The sequence below is a fragment of the Scleropages formosus genome, chromosome 5, assembly GCF_900964775.1.
Source record: "Scleropages formosus chromosome 5, fSclFor1.1, whole genome shotgun sequence".
Taxonomy (NCBI): domain Eukaryota; kingdom Metazoa; phylum Chordata; class Actinopteri; order Osteoglossiformes; family Osteoglossidae; genus Scleropages; species Scleropages formosus.
In genome coordinates, this window is record NC_041810.1 from 26,206,114 (window position 1) to 26,229,108 (window position 22,995).

A 22,995-nucleotide genomic window follows, 5' to 3' on the forward strand; every position below is an offset into this window, starting at 1 on the left:
GCGGTACCAGTTTTGTCATTTTGGCGGGCTCTATCTATGCCTAATCGACACGTCGTCATGATTGAACCCAATAACTTTTTCTCCACAGCAGACTAATGTCATGATAATAATCACACGTCAAAACATGAATTCCCGAAGAATAATGCAGAAACAACCCAAAAACCACTAATTAATCGCTTTGCCGTTTAACTGCGTGAGAGGCAAATTCTTAGTTACTTCACTCCGACAAAAATTCCCGCCTGTCCTCTGCAGCCCCACAAATACCGGCCAGTGATATGCGGGTTTATTAGATGTGCTCTTATTCTGAGTGGATGACCACGAATCCTCTCTGCCCAATGAGAGGCGGTGAGTCTTCGACGTGCTACTGTCCCGACTCTGCTCTGTCCGATGACAGATGTGTGCATTGTCACGTGCGACTACGGCGACTCGTCTTGTCCAATGAGCGGCGGCGATACTCCGACGTGCCGTTGTCGCTGCGGTTGTGGGAGGCGTGGTGAAAACGCGAGCAGCAAAACAGCTCTTCAGGTACGACGGAGAACGAAAACACTTATTAACGTAGTTAGGCGTTGTTAAAATTCATGACGGGCATTCAGAAGGGTCGCGGAAGCTCTAAAAGCGGGCCCCAGTGCGTGGTTGTTAGTGACGAAGCGTGCGCTGCGGTGATCTGACAGCCCAGTCAGTCAGTGACGGTGTGCGTGTGTATACTAGTCTAGTCTATAGTATAGATGCGGGGCAGCGTTATCACGATTCACTCAGTCATGTCACCGCCCAGGCTCGTACCTCCGCTCACATACACCGACGACGGCACGGATGAGTGCGCGTTTTCTTTCTCTCGCTTTTCTGCGCGGCTGTTTGCGCGCTTACCGGTTTTGTGGCCCCGCTGAAGACGCGCTTTTTGACTGAGTGGCCGCCTAGAAACTTAAGTGCGCCACTCTGGGTATCAGGCTGAAAGTGTTTTTTCGGCCCTTTTTGCAGATGGTTTAAGTCACTGGAGGCGACTCTCAGTTCCTGGCACCTCCACGCACGATTCGCGAGCGCTTACGGTACGCGTATTTTAAAGGCGCTGCGTGCACGTGGCGGAGCGGCTGGACCACACACGAGGATGTGCGGCGCACGGCACGCCCACAAATTCCGTTTTATACAGATTGAATTTCCAGCGCATTTTCTGTCTGATGATGATGTGATCTCCGGCGCGTGACACCCAGCTGGAGAAACGCGTCCCCGCAAGATCGTCCAGGAGGGCGGCGGTTCGATGGTAAATTCGATGTGAAGTGCTGCATGTTACCGTTTTGTGCCTAATTGTTACGCATCTTCTCTTCTGCGCAGCACAGATCCTGAGCTGTAATTGTATAAATGGAGAAAAGCCAGAATGAGGACGCAGGTGAGGTGCACTTTTGTCCCTTTGATCTTGCATTGTATGCGCCTTGTTAGTGACACTTTAAAATGCTCTATAGCTGCAGGTGGGTTACCTGGCCTTGCTTTGCCTTTCATTTGTTCCTTTTTTATTTCTTAATTGGTTTGACGATTAAGATGAACACACGTCATTTATCATTACACCTCTTGGTCACACTACCGGGCATCAAACGAAACGGGGGAGACAATCCTGCAGAGAATGATGCTCACCGTAGAAGCGCAAAATGTGGATTATTGTCACCTTTCTGCTTTTTTCTGAATGAGTGAAAGATCAAAAACTTCCTACTAAACAAAGTTTTTCTCTCTAGAAGGCTTTCTAGATTGCCTTCCTTCCAGAACTCACGATTTCGAACCCCACTCCAGTCCAGCGTCCATCGGCAAACTTTGTAATGATATATTTGTACTTGTATTATAAAGAAAGCATTATTGTACTTGATGTACTCCGGTGAACTTTAAACACATAATTTAAGCAAATTTGTAAATGTCCTAGGGATTTGAGCATACCTTGATGTCCCAGTGCAGTTAGAAATAATGCCAAATGTTTGTATAAATTGATAGTAGCCGTTACATTCTTGTCTTTTTCTTACTTCCATGCTGTCTTCAAGCAGAAGACAGTAAGTGGAAGCAACATAATTTTGCAGACAAAAGTGTTACAAATGTCGATCAAACTGCTCGGTTATGGGTCACGCCTTTGAGTCTCTTAATGGTTCTCAATCACATTGACAACCCAACTAACTGTTTTTTCTCTTCCTTCTGCGTGCTGAATATAATTAGTTCTACGTACAGAACAGGATGAGTCGGCAGAGTACCTTTAGACTCTACTCAACTTATATATGATATGGAACTGTATATAATTCAGATATATAGAATTCTGTATGGAAATTTGATTGATTCTTCTCCTTTTCAAGCAGAGAAGGTTGAGCTTTCAGGGATGAGCTCAATTTAAGTGAAATTTCTTTAATATTTCATTCTTTAATATTTCCTCAAACCCTGTTTTAGTTGTAAAAATTAAATGATACCTCCACAGATAAGCAAAGTGCATTTTGTCATGAACTGATTTGAGTGGCATTGTCTGATGCAGTGCTCTGATGCCTTGTTTGCTACGTGGATGTTATCAGTGTGACACGGTTGTTGTCTGGTTGATCTTGCAGCTAAGGCGGGAGACGAGGGTACGCAGAACCCTCAGGCGCTGGCAGCACTACAGGATGGACTTGACAGCATCACGCATAATCCGCCCATCGATGTGGAAAGGTGAGGAACAAGTTGGAAAGCCCCAAGGGAACGTGTTGTGTGTGCTCCATTACCGGTGTAAAGGTGTGCCTTTGTACTTCTTTAGAGGCTGCGTCTGCTCATATGAGTGGGAGACTGAACCCGATGTGCGTTGCTGGAAAGATGAAGTAATTTATTTACTCTGTGTCTCTCTGCCGTATGTCTGCTTAGCCTCCTTCCCAAGCTGGTCAAGAGGAGAGTCAATGCCTTGAAGCAGCTGCAGGTTCAGGGGACGCACCTGGAGGCCAAGTTCTATAAGGAGGTCCATGAGTTGGAAAGGAAGTACTCTGCACTCTACCAGCCTATTTTTGACAAGGTATGAAGCTGAAGGATGTTCGCCATAAAGAGCAGGGTGACAAAACCTTGGTCTCCGTAGTCCTGGGAGTCACCTTTTGCTGTGACTCTCACAACAACAACCAAGCGAGGTGTGGAGTTGCTCTGTCAATATCAGCTGCACTGTCTAGTGACAGGGGAGCCTCTTCGCTCCTCTGCCCTATTCAGTGAGTCCTGACCCGAGGGGCTACTGTTCACGTGCTACGTTCTACCCACCAAAACGAGTGGCCAGCTGCTTTATAACAAGCTTTCCATTTCCAGTGCTGGGGACAAACTGATTGATACTGTGACCAACATGATCTGTGCATTTCTCTCTGTGTGCCCATCCTTTATATGGTATTGCATCACCAGGAGATGGTTTTTACAAAAGGGAGAATGGTGCCCCCTCTCTTGTATTTTATACCTTTTATATCAGGTTAGTATAGGTCAGTTACTTAATTCTTATTTCACCGTGTGAACCCACAGCTATTCAGGAAGAAGAAATATAGGCACACATCTACAAAGTTCATGCTGTGAGCATCCTGCCTTTTTTCAGTCTGGTGGCTGCAGGCTTCATGTGGCAGTGTAATGCCCTTGGAGGAGAGAGCTCTTATATCGATTCCACCCATGTACAGGCAGGTGCTCGAACCTGTGTCCCTGTTCTTTTCTGACACTCCATTGGGAGATTCATTAGCGTTTTGTTTTTGGCTGTGTTGATCCCTTGCTAATTACACCCCCCGGTGTTGCACCCAGAGGCGGGACATAGTGACAGGAGCTGTTGAACCCACAGATGAGGAGTGCGCATGGCACAGCGACCAAGAGGACGAAGAGGGCTTGGCTGTGAGTAACTGGGGTGCCTTGCCCGTGTCTTTCCATCTCGCTAAATAATTTAAACTCCTTCTGCTAGGGTGCAGAGATTGAGGGAGGTAGTGGGTTTTTTTTTTTTTTTTTTTTTTTTAAAAAACACCCTTCCACAATCAGACTTTTTGTGCAAAAAACAAAGGAAAAGTCAATTTCGCCAATCCTAAATTTTATCTCCAGGTTTATGAGGGTTATTAAGCTAATGGGGATATTTAATAATTTCATACCTTGGAAGTTCCATTTTCTTGTGTTAGGCTAGTCTCCTCAGAGCATTCACATAAATTGTTGTTTCATGGATAGGAGGATCTAAATAAGAAGGTCACTGTTGAAGAGGATAAGAAGGAGGAAACTGCTACAGAGGAGGACCCCAAGGGCATCCCGGAGTTCTGGCTCACCATTTTTAGGCGTGTGGACATGCTGAGTGACATGCTACAGGTGAGACCCAGCTGTCGCAGCACACCAGGGCACCACTGATTGTGTGTTCGTGATACAGAAGGCAGACTTAAGTGTGTACTGTACTCCAATCCACCCAAGATCTGTAAGGTCTTTTCAGAAATGCAGCTTAACCCAAAGTAATCCTTCTCTTTCAAAGAATTTGACATTGAGAGGATAAGGAGGAACTGGGTGTGAGTAACTTGTGCTCAGCAGTAGCACCTTTGAGCTGAAGCGGTCAGTTATGGTAAAGAATATCAGTATGATCTGGCACAGGCATTGACGCTGACATAGCAAGGTTCATAAAATATAAGAAAATGAGGAAATGGCATGGTGGCACAGCGAGTAGCACTGCTGTCTCACAGCGCCTGGGTGGTGTGAGAGAGCGTGGGTTTGATCCCCGCTCAGTTTGCGTGGAGTTTGCGTATTCTCCCCCTGTCTGCATGGGTTTCCTCCCACAGTTCAAAGACATGTTCAGGTTCCGCCATAGTGTGCGAGTGGCAGAGAGAGTGTGTTCCACTGATGTATGGATGAGTGACCCATTGTATCTGGCAGTGTAAAGCACTGTGGTGAATAAGATGTGTGGGCTAGTAACACTACATAGTATCCATTGTAAGTGGCTTTGGAGAAAAAGTGGTAATTAGTTGCGTATTTGGTGCAGATCAACTTTTTAGGATAGTAGTGACCCCTGGGTACGCTGGCCTGCCACCTCCAGCTCCCAGAATGCTGAGCACACCGTTGCTCTGTTCCCAGGCCCCTTGCCAGTGCTTTGAGATTTAGCTGTGTCTCAATCTTCCCCTTATATATTTTTAACACCTGGAAAATTAGGTATTTTTCAGGTAGCCCTGAAAACCATGTATACTACCATACTACTTTTGAAATTCCTGTATTTCCAAGAGGAAAACTAGTGGTCATGGGTCTGATTTTACTACTTATGGCGCAGTGGGTTGGACCACAGTCTTGCTCTCCGGTGGGTCTGGGGTTCGAGTCCTGCTTGGGGTGCCTTGCGACGGACTGGCGTCCCCTCCCCCTCCGGCCTTACGCCGTGTTGCCGGGTTGGCTCCGGTTCCCCGTGAATCCGTATGGGACAAGCGGTTCTGAAAGTGTGTGTGTGTGTGTGTGTGTGTGTGTGTGTGTGTGTGTGTGTGTGTGTATTAACTGTACCAGTCTGTGCTGCTTTCATAGAGCAGCAATAGAGATGGGCAGATGCTTATGTACCGTATACAATGCATGATCAAAAGTACATTAATAGTTATTTTCAAGAACAGTGTACATACATCATTTAATGAACTGTTCCATACAGAGTAATCTTCCCCGGCTATGCATTTGCCTTCAAATGATGGATGTTCAGGACTATCAAATTCTCCTTCGTTACAGCTTTATTTCGAGTTTTCTTTTTTTTTAACATAAGTTTTTTCTACACCAACATATTGCTGTCAGTATAAAAATTTTTGATGGAGGGGGAAGAAATGTCAGGACTGCCACATTTCAGTGATTTGTGATATAATTACTCCTACAGTGTGTAGTATTAGTAGCTGCTGTTGGTGAATTTTTGACATTCAGAGTAATTGTTTTAATAATGAGCTATTTTTCGGGACTGACTTCATAGCTGTACACCTGACGGAGTTTTTTTCCCCTCACCTCTGTTTTAGGAACACGATGAGCCAATCCTGAAACACTTAAAGGACATTAAAGTGAAATTTTCAGAACCTGATGAGCCTATGGTTAGTAGCTGAATAGTGTTTTTTTTTTTTTTTTTTGTATGGGTGGTTTTAACATTTAAATTAAGTGCATAGTAGATATGCATCTGTCTCTATGTAGTGTTCTTTTTTTTGCAGAGTTTTACTTTGGAGTTCCACTTTGAGCCCAACAATTACTTCAAAAACGAGGTCCTCACTAAGGCGTACAGAATGAAATCGGAGCCAGACACTGATGACCCATTCTCCTTTGAGGGGCCAGAGATTGTGGATTGTGAGGGGTGAGAGCTGACATATCTGCTCCTGTTCACCCTGAAATCTAAGAAAATGAATGTGGCTGCTTTTCATAAGGTCTCATTTTTTTCTAGGGTTACAGATGTGGTCCGCTAAATCAGTGTAGTTCAATAGTTAGTACAGCTGTTTTTTATGGCTGATATTGGGAGTTTTTCCCATTAAGTGCTGTCTTAGATACCAGTTAATACTTACACACTGCGACATTCTTTTTTCAAGGGTAAAATCCATGCTTGAGCCCCCCCGTTGTTTTTTTTTTTTTTAAAAAAAAAAAAAAAAAAAAAAAGGTGTATACTGGCCCAGGCCTCAGGGAGTTGACTCTTTCACAGTACTGGTAACATTCCATAATGAAGCTGTCTTCTGTAGGATTTTACCAGTAGTCTGTAGTTCTGTTTATTTTGTGTGTGTGTGTGTATATATATATATATACACATACATACATACATACATACATACATATATATATATATATATATATATATATATATATATATATATATATATATATATATATATATATACACACACACACACACACACACACAGAGTATATGTATAAATCTGTTATGGTAGGGCCTACACCAAATGTCCTTTTTGTACTGATTGCAGCTGTCAGATCGACTGGCACAAAGGCAAGGATGTAACGGTGAAAACCATCAAGAAGAAGCAGAAACACAAAGGGCGCGGGACAGTGAGGACTGTCACCAAGCAGGTGCCCAATGACTCCTTCTTCAACTTCTTCAACCCTGTCAAAGGTATGAGTGCTTCAGTTATTTGGCTTCAGCAGTACAGCACTTTGGATGTTTCATCTCACTCGCTTCCTCATGCTTGTAAAGATATATTCAGCCGTTTGCCTTGACTGACTTCAGTCAAATACACAGCAGTATATAGGGGTCACGTAGTGTAAAGGTTCCTTTAGATGAAAGTGTCAAATAAGCATTTAGTAATAATAGGATACATAGGGTAAGTGTTTTTCAGTTTGACTCAGTGATTCCCCAGCATAGTTTACATGGTAACGGAGGGTACGGAACTGCTATTCCACCATCTCCTTCACTGAATGTCTATGGATTGCAAACATAGAACATGCAAACCCTGCACCCCTTGAGTCAGATTTAAACTGGTGCCAAAACACACATCTCAGGAGCAATGAGGTACCAGCATTACCTGCTCTTTCATCATGTTAAATAATGTGGACACCTTTCCCCAGCAGTACCGCGAATACACCCGATCAGCACACATGCTTACCTTTCTTTGGAAGACTTCCTGTTGTCCGTGGTAGGGAGCAGGTGTTTCCAGGAGGACCTACAGGTGGCAGCATTTCCTGTTGCAAATCAGTGCCTCTCAGGATTTTGCTGTGCTTGGGGTCATCTTCCTCTGCTCTGCGGATCTAGAGAAACCAAACTATTTATGACGGAGGTAAAAATTAAGAAGTGTTGAACTTCAGAGCATTCACTTGTACCACCTTTGTTCCCAGTGGCCAATGTAGTTTCACATAGGAAGTTCACTTGATTTACTGAAAAGAACTTAATCTTGGCTAAATTTGGAATACATTCCATAAGCGGTGACAGGTTTTGAAAGCTTTTGCAGTCTCTTAATATTTGAGAGATTTAAGAACAGTTGTAATGTGGAGGTAATTATGCGCAGCTTGAATGCAGAACATTTTTTCTCCACCCCTTGCAGTAAAGGACTATTCTACAGAAGTACAGGAACAAGGGTTCTAATGAGACTGTGTGGAAATTAAACCCAAGGACCTGCTGTCTGTGGCCATTTGTCAGGGCGCAGAAGCAATGTTGTTGAATATTGTAAAGAACAAATTGAAGGCTTTAAAGGCTAAAGAAAGATGAATGGAGGGTGTATAAGGAAGGATGAATAACCCTTCAGCAGGGTGGCGTATGAGGGAAATACTAGTTTAGTTGACTTCACGTAATGATTGCGGTCTTTGCAGCATGACGACATTGCAGAAGGTTCAGGATCTGGAGCGGAGACATAAAACTGACTTAAGGAATTCATTCTGTTGTCTTCCTTTTCAGCTTGTCTCGCAGATCCTCCCTTTCAGACCAAAAGCACCCTTTCTAAAAACTTCAATTATGTTCTTTCAAGGGGACAAACTTAAAATTTATGGTATGACAAGCTTGCTTTTAAAAAAATTCATTTTCCTCTTTAAGTGATTGAATGTACTGCTGGCATGCAGTGTCTGAGCAGACTTAGGGGTGGTGTGCCATATTTCAACTCTATGTCATCATGCATTTTTTTTGTCTCTGGTATTCAGATCCCTGACGCTCCTGTTGGTTGAGTATGGGGGGTGGGGGACCACACTGCTAGACCATGTGACAGATGCAGGGCTCACTATTGGGTGCCCCGAATAGAGCGATAAGACGTTCAGGTGCGAGGTCACTGCGAAAGGACCTTGCTTGTAGTGTCACACCCTTGTGTATAAGGCCACTCTTTACTGACGGGAAATCAGGTGGCGTGTGAGAGAAAGAGAGCCTTTGTCAACCCTAAAGGACCATGGGTCAGTCGAACTGAACTCATCCATTCGATGTCGCTGTGAGCAACCTGTATCCAGTTTAATCTGAATGTTCCTTGATCTTTTTTCTAATGATCTAGTGCAATCATTTCACCTTCTTTGTTGTTATCTCGACTGTCATTCACAAAATGGCTGGTATTTTAAGCACGGAACAGCCACGCTACCAGCCAAAGCATTTTGAGTCGTTTGTGAAGTTCTTTCCTAGGAAGGCCTTCGAGGAATGTAGTCCTGCCACCTCCCTGGGCTGTGGGAAAGGCGTGAGAACGAGGCACCACCCCCGCCTTTGACTCTAAAATCATTCATGGAGCTGGATGTGTCAAGTCCCCGTGGCACCCTGCTCTGCCAAAGCCATCTTGCAGCCAGCTGTGGCCTGCCCATCTTATCAAATCATAAGAGCGTTTCTGTAGCAGGAATTTGAACCAGCAACGCAGTTTGTCTTCCACTTCGTACAGCCGCTTGTTTTGTCTACTTGTGATGTTACATTTAAGTTCTCCATATTAAACTAACATTTTGTTTTTATCTTTCAGTTTCAGATGGAGAGATGGTAAGTTATCATAATTATAAAAATGAGGAATGTTACTGTATTCAGTATTGACTTTAGTGATAAGACTGAAATAAATACAAATTGTGTACCCCTATCAAAAACATATGCAAGGCTGTGTTTCTGGTAAAATAGTGTTGTATAAACGGGTAAGTAATTGTAAGTCACTTTGGACAAAAATTAGCCAACTTAATAAATGGAGATATTACTGTTCTCTACACAAATAAGTTTCTCTCTCGCATCTGATCGGCCTCAACGTGCCACTGTCTGTTCCTTTGTGCGTCACACTCATTTCCAGGACGAGGACTCAGAGTTCACCTTAGCGACTGATTTTGAGATCGGCCACTTTTTCCGCGAGCGAATAGTCCCACGTGCCGTGCTCTACTTCACCGGGGAGGCTATGGAAGATGACGAGAGTGTAGGCCTCTCCTGCCCTGTTCTAGAACCTGTCACCCTTTGCTATTGGCCTCCTGGGTAATGCTGGGAACACTCACACTGCTCTCTCTTTTGCACATGTCCCTCACTAGTTTGAAGAGGAGGAACTCGAGGAAGAGGAGGTGAGTTTGTGTTGCATCTGAAGATTTCAAAGCCATTTTGGAGGGGAAAAGCAATGTGTTTACAATGTTGTGTAACAGGACCATGACGAGGATGGTGAAGAAGATGAGGGAGAAGATGACTCCAAGGTTTGTGTTCTAACACAAAAAAAAATATCCGAGACTAACTCAGACGAAATTGGGGACTGTCTAGAGCGTCAACTGTCTTTCACATGTCAAGTTGTGGAAGATCAGATGCCATCATCTGCTCATTGACATTCCTCCCCATAATGTTTTCATTACCCCAGTACGCTAATAACTAATATCAAACCACTTGATGCTATGGACAAAAATGAGCACATGATCAATTAAATATGGAGTCAGATTTACATTTGAATATAGCATGTTAATGAATATAGAAGTTAACTTTTTTTCCCCCCCCCCCACCTTCTAACCCCCCGCTGCAGGCATAATTAATTCACTCCATTCATTTATAGGTAAGGCAGAAACAAGGTGGCTTAACTTCTACGTGCCTTGGCCTTACCCTACCTGTCCTCTCCTTCTGGGTGCTTCTAGGAGTTCCTGCTCCCATAGGCACTGGCTAAGGAACTAGCAGCAGATTTATTTTATTCTGGGTTCTTTATACTAACACATGGGGTTTTTTCTTTTTTGTTTTCTTGCATGTTAAGAGCCAGCAGTGTGGTCTCTAGTTGTGCCGTTTTACCTTTCTCATGTCACGAGTCCAGTGCTGCTATTGCAGTCAGGTATAAAATAAAGCACTTACGCCTTTCCTTGAGTTCCAAGGCTGCCTTATGCAGGATTCGTTCTTGCAATTGAGCTCACATCAATGAAACTGCACAACAACTGAGGAGTAGTTTCTCCCCCCTAGATTGCAAATTCCTCATGATCTCCTTTTGACTTTGCTTTTCACTGGTATGTTAGGCATTCATTTTGCATTCGGTTACTGTCTGTAGTGTTATGATGTTTATCTTTATCCATGATGGAATGCACCCCCCCCCCGCTTATTTAACACCTCCTCCACCTCCGGTTCACCTACCTTGGCAACAGCTCATTTCCTACTTGAGGGAGACTGACTGACTGACTTCCTCCCTCTCCATTGTGTGCAGAAAGTGGAACAGCAGCCGGAGGAGTGCAAGCAGCAGTAGGGCAGAGGGCATCAAGGTACCTTGTCACCCCCCTGGGCTCCTCCACAGAGATCAGGAGCCACATTGTCCCTCTAGCAAAGGCAAAGGACAGTGTAAAAAAAAAAAAAAAAAAACTGCATGAATCCACTCCATTTTCTCCTCCTCATTCAGAAATACTAATATAGAACTACATAGTTTCAAATGTGTAAAATGAAGCAAATTTGCAACCTCCGTCTAGTGAACAGCTTTTCGGAGCAAGCGAACAGCTCCTGAATAGCTTGGCACCTGTGACTGTAAAACCAGGGTACTGCAATCTAATACAGCAGTCACTGATATCATGGGTTACTCAGGGTTTTTTTATGCCAAGACGACAGTAAGCGTCACATACTAAACTATTGATATGGACTTAAATTGGGGTGGCCTACTTTCTTTTGTCTGTTTAATGAAAGCCTTTTTAAAACAATGTATTTATTAGGCTTTTTGTTCTGGAGTAATGTATGCTGGTTCCTCACAGCTAGACAGATTGTACAGTATTTTACACATGGAACAGAACCCCTTCGGTTTCCTCCACACATGTCGTTTGCTTACTCAGTTGCTTATCGATAAACTAAGTGTATATTGCAAAATGTATTTTTGTGGCTGAACATTATCTTGAGTACTTTGTATGTATGTTTTGACTTCTTGTTTGCTGACATGGTAATGTAGGTGAAAAGGGGCAGGAACTGTGGGATGTGTAGTTTTCTGCTTTTGTCCCTCACTGCAGCTTGCACCAATCCTCAGGGCATTGGTTGTGTAGTTAGCAAGTTGTCAGGCTGCCTGGTTGTAGGTCCACAGAGGGGGATTTGGGGACTCGGGTTCATATAAGCCAATGCGTTGAGAGCTTGCATGAGTTTCAAAACCAGAACACGAGTTTATATTTTTACATGTTTCTCTGTGTCCTGATGGTCCAGAAGCATTCAAAACATTGGTTTGAAGAAATTGAGCACATTTGTCCCTTAATGCGAACCTTGCTTCCAAAAACCAGTAGGACAGAGCTGCAAAGTGCCAGTTAAGCTGTGGGTTCCAATTCTTTACAATTTGTTACTTGGTATGTTTTGAAATTGTACAGAATAGTTAGAATATTCTATTAAAAGTTGTGCAAAATTACCCATCTTGTTTAGCTGACAAATCTTATTACTCTTAACAATGGGGAGATGTACAAAAAGGAACAAATGTTCATTATTGCATGTGTGCCATTGTGAAAGCTCAAATTATTACTGTACTTTTTGCCAGATTAATTTTTGGTCAACTAAAATTTGTGGATTTCATTGCTATTTGACTTGGCTATTCTCAACCAGGGCAACAAGAAAAGTCTCAGCTCTGTCATACAGTGTGCTTTTTCTTTTAAATTAAATGTCAGCTATGCAGCAGCTCCCAAAACATGAACTTTTGACGCCTGCAGGCTGATGGAGCTGCCAGAGGAGGAATGTGCTTTGAAATGGTCAAGGCACACACGAACCATGTTTCGAGATGGTTTGCATTCTCAGCTGCACTAAGGCTGGAGCTGTAGTCTGCGTGCGCATTGCCTGGCTTATCTTCACATCCATATTCGTAAGTGATATGGGTAAACAACCTCTAAAAATTTGGCTTACCTAATGGGGAAGGGTGGGTTTAGGAGAATAGCCAAGCAGAAGGTTAATGGGAAAAGGCACGATACTGTTGCCTGGTTCCGGTCAGTCTTGATGAGGCACTCTTGACAGATTTGCTCCAACAATGGGCCAAAGTAGATGTTCTGCTGAAATGAACTGAACAGGGAATTCTATTCCCATCAAATTCTGTGGATCTCTGCTTTACTGCATCTTGTGCTGCAGTTAGCCAACAGAAGGGTGCCTTTTACATACTGGATGCCTTGTGGGGGATTATCATTAAAGAGGCCAGAAACAAAACAACGCATTGTGGTGCAAGAGTGAATGAAGCACATTTAGCTGCAGTGCTCAACTCCAGAGTCTGAGTTAGTCTCCACAATCTTCTGGTTGAAAAGTTGGTATTTGTTTTTAGAAAATAAGTTTCTTCTTCCCTGCTATGATTCAATCTTTCACCTTAAGGACCTAAAAATACAAAACAAAGCTCATTCTTCCTCTGTGATAACAGCTTTTGGGAATCCTCTAACTTAGGTGTTAGGCTGCTTTTTGGAAAAGGTGCAGTTCGAATTTGGATCATTAAAAGAAAGAATCAATTCATCCATGGAAGTTGCAGCTGCTCATTTGCCAGCAAAGCATCGGTAACCACATTCTGCAGAACAAGAGACTACTGTTCGCCGTGGGTTTTTTCTGCCCCTTTTGAGAGACTTATGACGATATCCTTTGATGACTCAACGGGTCCTGTGTCAAATGCTTGAGTGTTCTGGGTTTGGGTCAGTACCATTAAGGGTTAGCAACAGTGGTGGTCCCTTAAGGGAAGGCCCAGCCTGTGTGCAGACCACCACCACATCCCTAGATCAAACACCTGCTCCTCAATACCTTAGCTTGTGGACACATCCCAGCTGGCCTCCTTCCCTGCCTTCTTTTTGGAAAAACAGGATGTCTGCAACCAGCTGGCCAGACTTAGCCTAAAAACCTTCATTCTTGGCAGCAGGGGGTGTTTGACAGCACCTCACCAGGCTCCAGTTCCTCTCAATGATGCCCTTTAATGTTTAATCCTGCAAGTCTCCAGGATCGGAAGTCATTATCCAGGGCTGGAGCACAAATCTTGTCAAAGAAAAGAGAGGGAGGGCAGTGAGCCATTATCTTGCCGATGAGCTTTTAAATGGGCTGACTGTAGATAATGGCCTCGTTCCCATGAAGATCTGATGAAGCAGTGATGCCCCACATGGGTGTAAATTATTCATTATTTGAGTGAGTTGCACTGTATAGGGAACCAACCTCTAAGTACACACTAATTTAGCAGGAGGTTCATTAAAAGGCCCCAACAGTCAGAATATCAGACACTTGGGTGTGGCCAATTTTTATGAGCTCTATACACAGCTGGATGGGTGAATAGATTGATTCCAAAGATATTGCACAAGGCTATAGTACCATATATAAAGAGCAGTCACAGAATCTGGAATAACCACAAATAGTACAGAGTGCAGAAAGTAAAAAGTCATGAGAGCTGAATACCACTCTGATAAGAGATCACTACCACCCCAACCAGGAGAGGACTCATAGAACCCAAAGACTGTTGGTGGGAATGACATTAGGTGTTAGCAAAGGGCTGGTGCAGTTATGCTAGTCTTGTCAAAAACAGCTATTCTTTATGGGTTAAGGATCAAGCAACTAAACCATTTTAAAGTATTTGCTGCACTGGGGTGTAGTTGCAGAATACAAATTCACAGCCCCTTCCATCGCCATGCGTATCCAGACTAGAAAGTATGACCTTTCGTATGACCACGGGCCACCTGACATCATCTCTTCCTGCAGCTGTCTTATCAAAGACTTATTTGCATTTCTACTGATCCTCCCCGGATACAACGGTCCCACCCCAGAATTAGTCAGACGTTCATTAGGTTGACACACTGTTTTCCTAAGGAGGTCAACCTGTTTTTTTTTTCCTTCCTAAGTATGTGAATCGGACTTGGTTCCCATTGCTACTTCTGTACCACACGACTGTCGAGTACATGTGATGCGTCCCCTAATGGCAGAAGCTTGGTCTTGCGGTGTCATGCCCCTTCGCTTATTAATGCTCTGTTGGCCAAAGAATCATCTGTGAATCCCTTCTACGCATCCTTCTCTCCACAAACTGGATACCTTCATATGCCGAGGCCTGCATGGCTGACCGACTTGGTGTTGGATAAAATGAAGTAAGGTCACATCTTTTACTGAACAGGACTTGCAAGGGTGTGGCAATTGTGATTGCAATTTCCCAACATCCTAGTGTGTGTGAAACCCACACCAGTGTAGGAGGTGCCAGGGAAAGCTGCAGTGGTTCCACAAGATTAACAAGGCTTGGGCAATATTCTGATGCACCTCAAGGCCACAGTGTTGCAGAATTTCACCACCTTTAAACAATGTAATAGTAATAGTTACAACTGGTATTCACCAGAAGCAGCAGGAAGGGATTGGAGAGGCTGTACAAGTTCTGCCTCAGTGGCAGCCTCCATAATCAGTGACCACAGAGGAAAGATTCAGGCTATGTCACCTGATATCTCATAATGAATCTGCATTTTTACACTCACATGAACAGACTGCAGACCATCATCAGATCGATGTCTGTGGCATGAGCATGACCCGGTTGAATGTTAGAATAGCTATCGCAGTTACAAAAGAATCCATTTCTCAATCATAACCACACCTGCAACAATCCTGTTCCTCCTTGGGAACCATACAACAAGGAACAAAGTGACAAGGAGGAAAGCTAGATGATCCCTTTCAAAACCCAGGGAGAGATGTAGAAGAGAAAGAAACGCAAGAGAAATACACGCCGGTCGTCATCACAGCACCATTTCAGTTGCTCTGACTCAAAGCTGAGGTATGACTGTACAAGAAATGGCAGAAAATCCGAACACGCAGGATATTGTGCACCAGTTAAACCCCAACGTGCAAAAGGAGTATGAAGCATGTAGGATCAAGATGCCACCACTGTCTTCTGGACCCAGAGACTCCTGCTGAAGCCTTACTGTTTGTTCCTCTTTATTAACATTGTTGAATAATTCAATCATCAGCATAATTAAAGTCTTGAACTTGACCCCATCAAAAATAATCTGCCCATGCTGGTAGGCCTTCTACTGTGCCACACCTTGAGCTCTCTAAGCAAAGGCAGCTTATTGACAAAATTTCCAAAGGAAAAATGACAGTCTTCCAAGGTTTGCATTTGAGAAGCGTCAGTCTTTCGAGGAGCGATTTCTCTTATTGGAGCAATAATTTATGACTTGGAACTTAGGCAGGTCCGTCACGTTGCTCCCTACCAGCATTGCGAACGTGCCTGAGAGAAGCGGAGGTATGCGGATGCATAGCTGGAGGTTTTCAGTTGGCACAAAAGGGTTATGAAGTGTGCGTGACATCACATAGCATCGATTATATGGACATTCCATGCAGAGTCGCAGCTGCAGAACTACGACTTGGGTCGTTTGCTTTACCGTCATTATTAACAATACGACTTTTTGCAGGTTTGCACCCATCTCAAACAATTCTTTTTTGCATGACCGTAATTTAGCCCGCTCTTCCCGGAAGGGTGAAGGAGCAGCAGCTCGTACCCGACACGACGGTACTGAAGTAAACGGAGGATGTCTCGGCAGACGGGCCACGGCGCAGTGTTTAGAGAGGCATTTACATCATCAGACCCGAAGAATGCAACACAAGCCCACACGTGTCTCGAACCTCCAGAGAAGGGGACAAACTTCCTGTCTGGGGGGCGCCAGCTGTTCCGCGCATAGTTCCTCTGCCTTGTTTTCACTCGGTACCACGCACACAGCTCACATCTGACCTCAGCGGCAAAGTGCAGTGCGGCGTGGTATTCCTGTAGGGTTTACCGCGCTTTACCTCAGGTTCGTATTTATTCAGTGTCATTATGTGACGCTTTTCTCTAAGGTGACTCACGGCGTCAGGTTTGTCCAGTGTAAGTCGCTTGGCAATTTAACCATTTATGCAGCGGGGTCACTTTTACTGCGTCAATTCAGGGTAAGTATCTTGCTCAAGGGTATTGCAGCAGCAGACGGGATTCAAACCCAAGTCCTTTGAGTGAAGGCAGCAGTTCTCACCACAACATTACCAGTTCCTTACCCATTGTTGCTGTACAAAATCATGACTCTGCCTCTATGTTACACTAAATTATCCTTACTTTATATGGGAACGTCAACCGCCTGCCTCTCACCCAAAAGCACCTTTCTTGCCTCGACACTTGTAGCGGAGTAGATCATGTACCCCCCACCCAAGTCATAGCAAGACGCAGTTCAGAGCCGATCCAGCGCGACGGACACCTCCGCGAGAGCGATGGCACAGGTGAGGCTAAGGTAGGAAAGGACAACGGTGCGACGAGGGGGCGCCGTCCTCGTCCTCGTGGACACAAGGGGTCTGCCCTTAGGCACACCATTTGCCTTTTTTCCCACGCTCACTCCTGCCAACACAACATAGCTGTGGCTTATCGGAACAATGCCTTGCATAGCTACTGCAGCTTGTCACGAGGGCATTGTGGGTAATGGCTGCCTCCGAATGCGGACAAAATAAGGGCCGCGGTCAGGAACCCAGATATAGACTCTGGACAAAGGGACGGGTGCAGAGGGAGGTCTCGACGTAACGGGTCGCCGACAGGAAGCGGAGCCTGGAGGAGAGACGTCAAGCGACAGCTGCACTGGAGGGATCCTTTCCTGCTGCCGTTCCCACCTGCGCACGCAGGAGGCGGCGGCGGCAGCACCGGAACCCGGGACCCAAACCCAGCAGCGAGCCTTTTCTCAGAATGCAAACTGATGGGGGTGGCAGAAAAACGATGCACGCGAAAGGTTGTCCTGCATGCTTCTACAGGCGCTGCTCCAGTATCGTTCTCAGAAACTCTGCATGGCAGCGGTTCCTATAGCGATGGGCCAAGATGTCCTTCCCGTGGTACAGTGATGCTTTTTGTTCCAGCCTACCACACAACGTCGTCCTGGGTGCGTCCCCTCCCCCTCCAGCTTTACACCCCGTGTTGCCGGGTTAGTCTCCGGCTCGCCGCGACCCCTCTTGAGACGAGCAGTTTCAGACAACGTGTGCGCGCTCCCGCCCGCACGACAATGGTCCGTTTTCAAATCGGCGCGAGTGTTCTGCTGAAAGTATGGTCTTGCAGTTCACCAGAGCCGTGACATGTGCATGTAGACATCGCTATGGAAACGCCGAGTCTAACGACACTTTGTTCTGCGTGACTTTGCTCGTTTTTCACAGTAATTTGAACGCTGAGATGAAGTAATGCGACACAGGAAACGCCCCCCCCCCAAAGAAACATGTCAATTTCCACATCTGTTCCCAGGAATGTTTTATACTTAAAGCACTATCCCAGATATTAGCCACCACCTTTTGGGTTTATACTATACTGCACTTGTTAATACTGTATTAGTACTATGGCAGGGGCTGGCACATGGTTAGTGCTGATACCTTTGACGCAATGGACCCGGGTTTGAATACCATATCCTGTTATAGTGCCCTTGATCAAGGAACTTACCCTAAACTGATAAAGTAAACGTTACCGTGCTGTGTAGAAGTAAACCAGGGTAAGATATGGAGAGAAGCATCTCATAATATAACGCACGTGCGTAATCGATTCGCTGTGAACTGTTGGACGTATCAGAACCTGGATCATTCATTGATCAAAGCGGTTGGCCTTTAATTCCCACAGTGCCCTGGGAACAGTCTCACCTTTGTTGAGAAATACCGTGTTTTCCCTCACCCTGTCAGTGCCGTTTCAGCAGTTCAGGACCAAGGTAAGTGAAAACTTAGTCCTGGGAAAACAGGAGCAGTTTCCCATTCGGAGCGATTCCCCGAACCCGGGTTTGGAGCATGACTGAGGGGAACTCCAATAGCAAAGTCCAAAGCACCCCGCCCCCCCCAAGCCGCACCCCACCTGAGCCGTGCGGCTGACTCAACGCAGCGACACACCCCCTCACTCCACATTCCCTTGGAGACGACCTGCCCCACCCTCTTCCAGCCAGGTAACCAAGTAACTCAGCGGCAGGTGAGGCGGTTAAGGGCCTCCTTCCAAGGTCAGAGAAACAGGCTGTCAGTCTTCACACAGGTGTTTTAGAGGAAAAGAGAGGCCACATTCATGGACTCACATCAGCACTAGCAGCTTTTTCATTCAAAAGGAATCAAACACCCCAGAGTCAGTTTTTCCAAATCATCAGGAAACAGCTTTCTGTTGACAGAATTTCATCTGCTTCCTGGACATGTCCCCCTGCAGAAGCAGGTCTCTCATGGGCAGGTTACAGTAAAAAAAAATGGTGAACCTGCACAGCTCAGTGTGGTTTTACTTCGGTCTCCCACCCCTAGATCTGGAACCCTGTCTGCATGGGTCAGGACTCCCAAGTGGGTGTTGGGGACACATCCCGCCTCCTGAGGTGTGATCTGTCCGTCTCTCGGACACTCGGCACCAGCTCTTGGCCTTCTGCCCCGATACTCCCACCCTTTCGCTTTCCCGGGAAGGGTGGTTACAGAGAGAGAGGAGGAAAGCTGCGGGTTCGGGCACATGGAGAAGAGTGACAGAGCTTGTGCACCATCCAGGAGATGGTGTCCTGTACAACCCCTTTGCATCCACCGCGCTCAGCTCGACACCTCTGCACGTTCTCCTCGATAAGACAAAGCAGGAGAACGTTCCGGAAACATAGCTGTTATCGTTTCTCTTCATTTAACTGACATTTCTCTCCTCTGTGGCTTTCCACGTTAAGCGACTTGCACCAATTCGTACAGCAGGGTCTTTTTTTTTTTTTACTCTATCGGTCAGCGGGATACCAGAGCGGGAGCGGGGATCTGAGGGCAGGCCCTTCTGGCTCTAAGGCAGCGGCTCTAACTGCTACACCACCTGCTGGGCCACGAACGGGAAGCATAAGCAAAGTCGAGGTTTATCACACACAAAAGTCAGCAGGTGTTTCCAGTACGTTTCAGCAGGGTTGCGGAGGACTTTGACAAAATGGTGGCGGGAGGCAGTGGACGGAACGGAGAGAGCCGCCGAAACGCGGTGAAAACGGCAGCGATTCCTGGAAGGCGAGCGAAACCCTCCACCGCAGATGCGCCCTGACTCAGGACACACGGGAAACGGCGAGCGACCGGGTACGTTCTCCCGCTGCTCGCCCACCGGCGCCCCCCGCACCCCCTTGTCCGGTGACTCACCGCGGTAAACATCCTTCCGAAGGCAGTTCGCTACGTCCATCCATCAGGAAGGGTTTGGCACAGACAAAACAACATTTTCATCAGCATTTACCGTGTTTAGTCTGTCGGGTACATGAACTCACTCATCTTTCTCAAACACTCTTCTCTCAAGTAGCTGCAGTACTTGGAAACAAAGCCCAAAACATCCACTCATTTATTATTCTGTGACCAAACTGGCACTTTCTGGCAATGTGACAAAAGGAGTAAATGTGTCTCACACTTTTCTCTAAAACAACTTGCAGAGTTAAGCCGTTTATTCCCGTTTTACAACTTTATAGAACAGGGTTATTTCTATCGTCTCAGTTCAGCGTCAGTACCATGATCAAGGGTACTACGGCATGAGTGGGGATTCAAACCTGCAACCTCTGACTCCAAGGACAGCAGCTCTAATGACTATGGTATTATTATTATTAATAAATATTATTATTATTATTATTATTATTATTAACAGACACCTTTCTCCTCTCTTCATTTGAACTGGGAGCATTCAGGTCGCAAGGCAGCAGCCTTCACATCCCATTGCGATATCAATTTATAGAGCACGATTTCTCCACCAGCAGCCCTGGTAAAGTACCATGCTTAAAGGTAGTTGTAAGACTTGCAGCGGTGACCTCCAGCTCATGCGGCTCTTTAAATTACTGCACCATTATTACCCATCATTCCGCTCCAAATAATGGCAGCTACTGTAGGGGAATCGCTTTTGCTGCACCGTACAGAGACATGGAATATGGTACATCGTGGCCTTTGGATGATGTTTCAGCTGGAGCTGGTGGGTGGGGGGGGTAAGGACAGCTGCTGCTCCACCTCCCTATCAGTTGACTGCAGCAACAAGAGCAACTCGAACAAGAAACTGAATAAAATGTGGAGTGTTGGTGCACCCAACTCCACCACCAGGGGGCAGAGTTTCAGAAGCCGCAGTAAAGGGGCGCACGCTTCAGAGCACGGTACGAACATGCCTGTACATGCCTGTGCAGACACTTTTGAGACACATACCAAAAAAGGGACAGCTACAGTATCATGAGAACAGAGTCCTTATAATAACCCATGATACCTCCGTTGGGACCCACACGACATTTACTGCTGAGAAAAATGAAAGTAGACGGTATTTATGGCATTTACCACGTTAGATGTTCGTATTGCAGGGAGCTCACTTTAAAATGGTCATGCTTTGTGCTCTTTCAAACTCAAGAGGTGTGATCTGAGGAAGTTCTCAGGTTAACGGAGCGAAGCCACTCCTCCAAGAAGCCCAGAAGCTGCTCAGCTCGTGGGCGGGTGACGCACCGCATTCCACGGTGATGTCAGGGAGGGGGGTGCGAGAGGCGGCTCTCTATAAAGAGCTTGTCTGTGAGCAGCCCATTCATTCCAGTGCCGGATAATCCCTCAGCTCCCCGCCAAGAGAAGAAGGGGCTCCTTCCATCCCAGGGATCTTCAAAGGAACTAAGAGCAGGGATATAAACCTCGTTGAGGGAATCGACCGCAGGGATCCAAAACAATTCAAAAGATCCAACAACAGGGTTCCCAACAAGTCCAAGGAACCCAGCAGGAAACATCTCAGCAAAAGAGATCTCAACCAATCTGGGGCCCAAGCGCAGGGATCTCAGCCAAACACCCAAGGACCCGGGAGCCGCTGTTTCCGAGAGCTGCCCGCACAGCGGAGCCATGAAGATGCCTCTGGCCACAGTCTCCCAGGTGCTCAAGGAAGGTGAGCTGGAGAAGAGGAGCGACAACCTGCTGCAGTTCTGGAAGAGGAAGACCTGCGTGCTGACGGCCGACAGCCTCAACCTCTACCCGGATGCGCAGAAGAGGTCCAAGGGCAAGGAGCTCAAGCTGCAGAGCATCAAGAAGGTGGACTGCGTGGAGCGCACGGGCAAGTTCGTCTACTTCACCATCGTCACCACGGACAACAAAGAGATCGACTTCCGGTGCTCGGCCGAGGACGCGTGCTGGAACGCGGTCATCACCATGGCGCTCATCGACTTCCAGAACCGCAGGGCCATTGAGAACTTCAGGACGCGCCAGGAGGAAGAGCGAGCGGCACCCGAGCACGAGCCGCCCAAGCGGCTGGTACGCGCACCCTGAGACGGACCCCTCCAACAACAAAACCAACACTTGGTGGGTTCTCTGCTCCGCATCACACATACTTACATACATAGAACGTATGGTCACAATACACGGAGAAAAAGTCCATTATTAGCCTCTTTTTAAACAAATTGCCCTTAAACAGCAGCCTCAAATTTCACTGTTGAGCTTTGGCAGCTTTCTTCTATAGTTTCCTCCCTCAAAATAACTTGAGATCAACATTAATGTTTAACACCTCTAGCCCCTTTCCCATATATACAATATTCCAATAAGAGGGTACCTGCAGAAAAATTTCTTCCAAATGCTCTTTTTCAAATTTCTGCGTTAACCACCGGTGAGAAGTCCCTCGTGACTTTGAGTTGTGCTTCTTTCATGGCGTAAAACGCGAAAGCCAAAACTTGTGAATTAATAAAACAGCACGTTTGATTCACTTGGAGTAAACGCTCTTCTCCATGTCCGCGCAGATTCGCGGCTGCACCGCCGACACTTGGACCAAAGGGAGACGGTGAGGACGGGTCCGAAGATGAAGGATTGTCCGGGACCAGGCGCGTCCCACAGCCCCCCCGCCACCCTGGGGGGTCTTTGACAGACTGAAAGACCGAGGTGCTGAAAAGGCCAAAGACTGACTTCCCACCCTGAACTCATGATTTCAACCTGCGCTTCCGCAAAGGCAGCAGCACCGACACCCGTGTTTATTTATTTGTGGACGAAAAGTGTTCCTTCTCCCTTGTACACAAGTATTCCTTAACTTATTTTGTACTTCCATGTGTATTTATTTGAATAAATAATATTTTATAAAAGTTCACACAAGTCTGGATCCACCTGTGCTGTTATTCCTTGAATTCTTCAGCCGTTCTCTACAAACGAGTTCTCATAATGAAATGAGTCCTTCATTCTGGGTGAATTTTTTTTTTTTTTTTTTTAAATTTTGTCACCTCTCTATCTTCAGTCAAACTTATGGTTAAGTAGATGATGGTTCTACCAACTCGGAGGCTTTTTTTAAATTTAAAAAAAAAAGTGTCTAAACTTGCCTATTTAGCATTGAAGGAATT

General features: G+C 45.8%; 2 protein-coding genes across 5 annotated transcripts; both read left to right on the forward strand.

The window, feature by feature from the left end:
- Positions 1-472: 472 nt before the first annotated feature.
- Positions 473-13,197, forward strand: LOC108942409 (nucleosome assembly protein 1-like 4). Of its 4 annotated transcripts, XM_018765771.2 has the most exons (15): positions 479-525; positions 1,327-1,381; positions 2,565-2,664; positions 2,854-2,998; positions 3,748-3,834; positions 4,156-4,290; positions 5,940-6,011; positions 6,126-6,265; positions 6,885-7,030; positions 9,330-9,346; positions 9,642-9,761; positions 9,871-9,900; positions 9,979-10,026; positions 10,344-10,373; positions 11,004-11,132. In XM_018765771.2, exons 2-14 carry the CDS (start codon positions 1,354-1,356, stop codon positions 10,347-10,349), a joined length of 1,074 nt encoding a protein of 357 aa, XP_018621287.1. In that variant the 5' UTR covers positions 479-525; positions 1,327-1,353; the 3' UTR covers positions 10,350-10,373; positions 11,004-11,132. The 4 variants fall into 4 exon arrangements, with proteins under 4 accessions (XP_018621286.1, XP_018621287.1, XP_018621285.1 ...); XM_018765770.2 differs by lacking the exon at positions 10,344-10,373 and having other exon boundaries at positions 473-525; positions 1,332-1,381; positions 11,004-13,197; XM_018765769.2 differs by lacking the exon at positions 10,344-10,373 and having other exon boundaries at positions 11,004-13,197.
- An 8,032-nt stretch (positions 13,198-21,229) lies between these two features.
- On the forward strand, positions 21,230-22,746 carry phlda2 (pleckstrin homology-like domain, family A, member 2). The gene is made up of 2 exons (XM_018765376.2): positions 21,230-21,976; positions 22,408-22,746. The coding sequence occupies exon 1, from the start codon at positions 21,524-21,526 to the stop codon at positions 21,941-21,943; it is 420 nt and encodes a 139-aa protein (XP_018620892.2). The 5' UTR covers positions 21,230-21,523; the 3' UTR covers positions 21,944-21,976; positions 22,408-22,746.
- Positions 22,747-22,995: the final 249 nt, after the last annotated feature.

What these genes read in the sequence shown, in the direction of transcription:
- LOC108942409 (XM_018765770.2), top strand. Translation starts at nt 1,354, where the DNA reads ATGGAGAAAAGCCAGAATGAGGACGCAG. An exon ending in GAGATTGTGGATTGTGAGGG is followed by an intron (nt 6,266 to 6,884) that starts GTGAGAGCTGAC and finishes TACTGATTGCAG; the next exon opens with CTGTCAGATCGACTGGCACA. An exon ending in AGGGAGAAGATGACTCCAAG is followed by an intron (nt 10,027 to 11,003) that starts GTTTGTGTTCTA and finishes CATTGTGTGCAG; the next exon opens with AAAGTGGAACAGCAGCCGGA.
- phlda2 (XM_018765376.2), top strand. Translation starts at nt 21,524, where the DNA reads ATGAAGATGCCTCTGGCCACAGTCTCCCAGGTGCTCAAGGAAGGTGAG.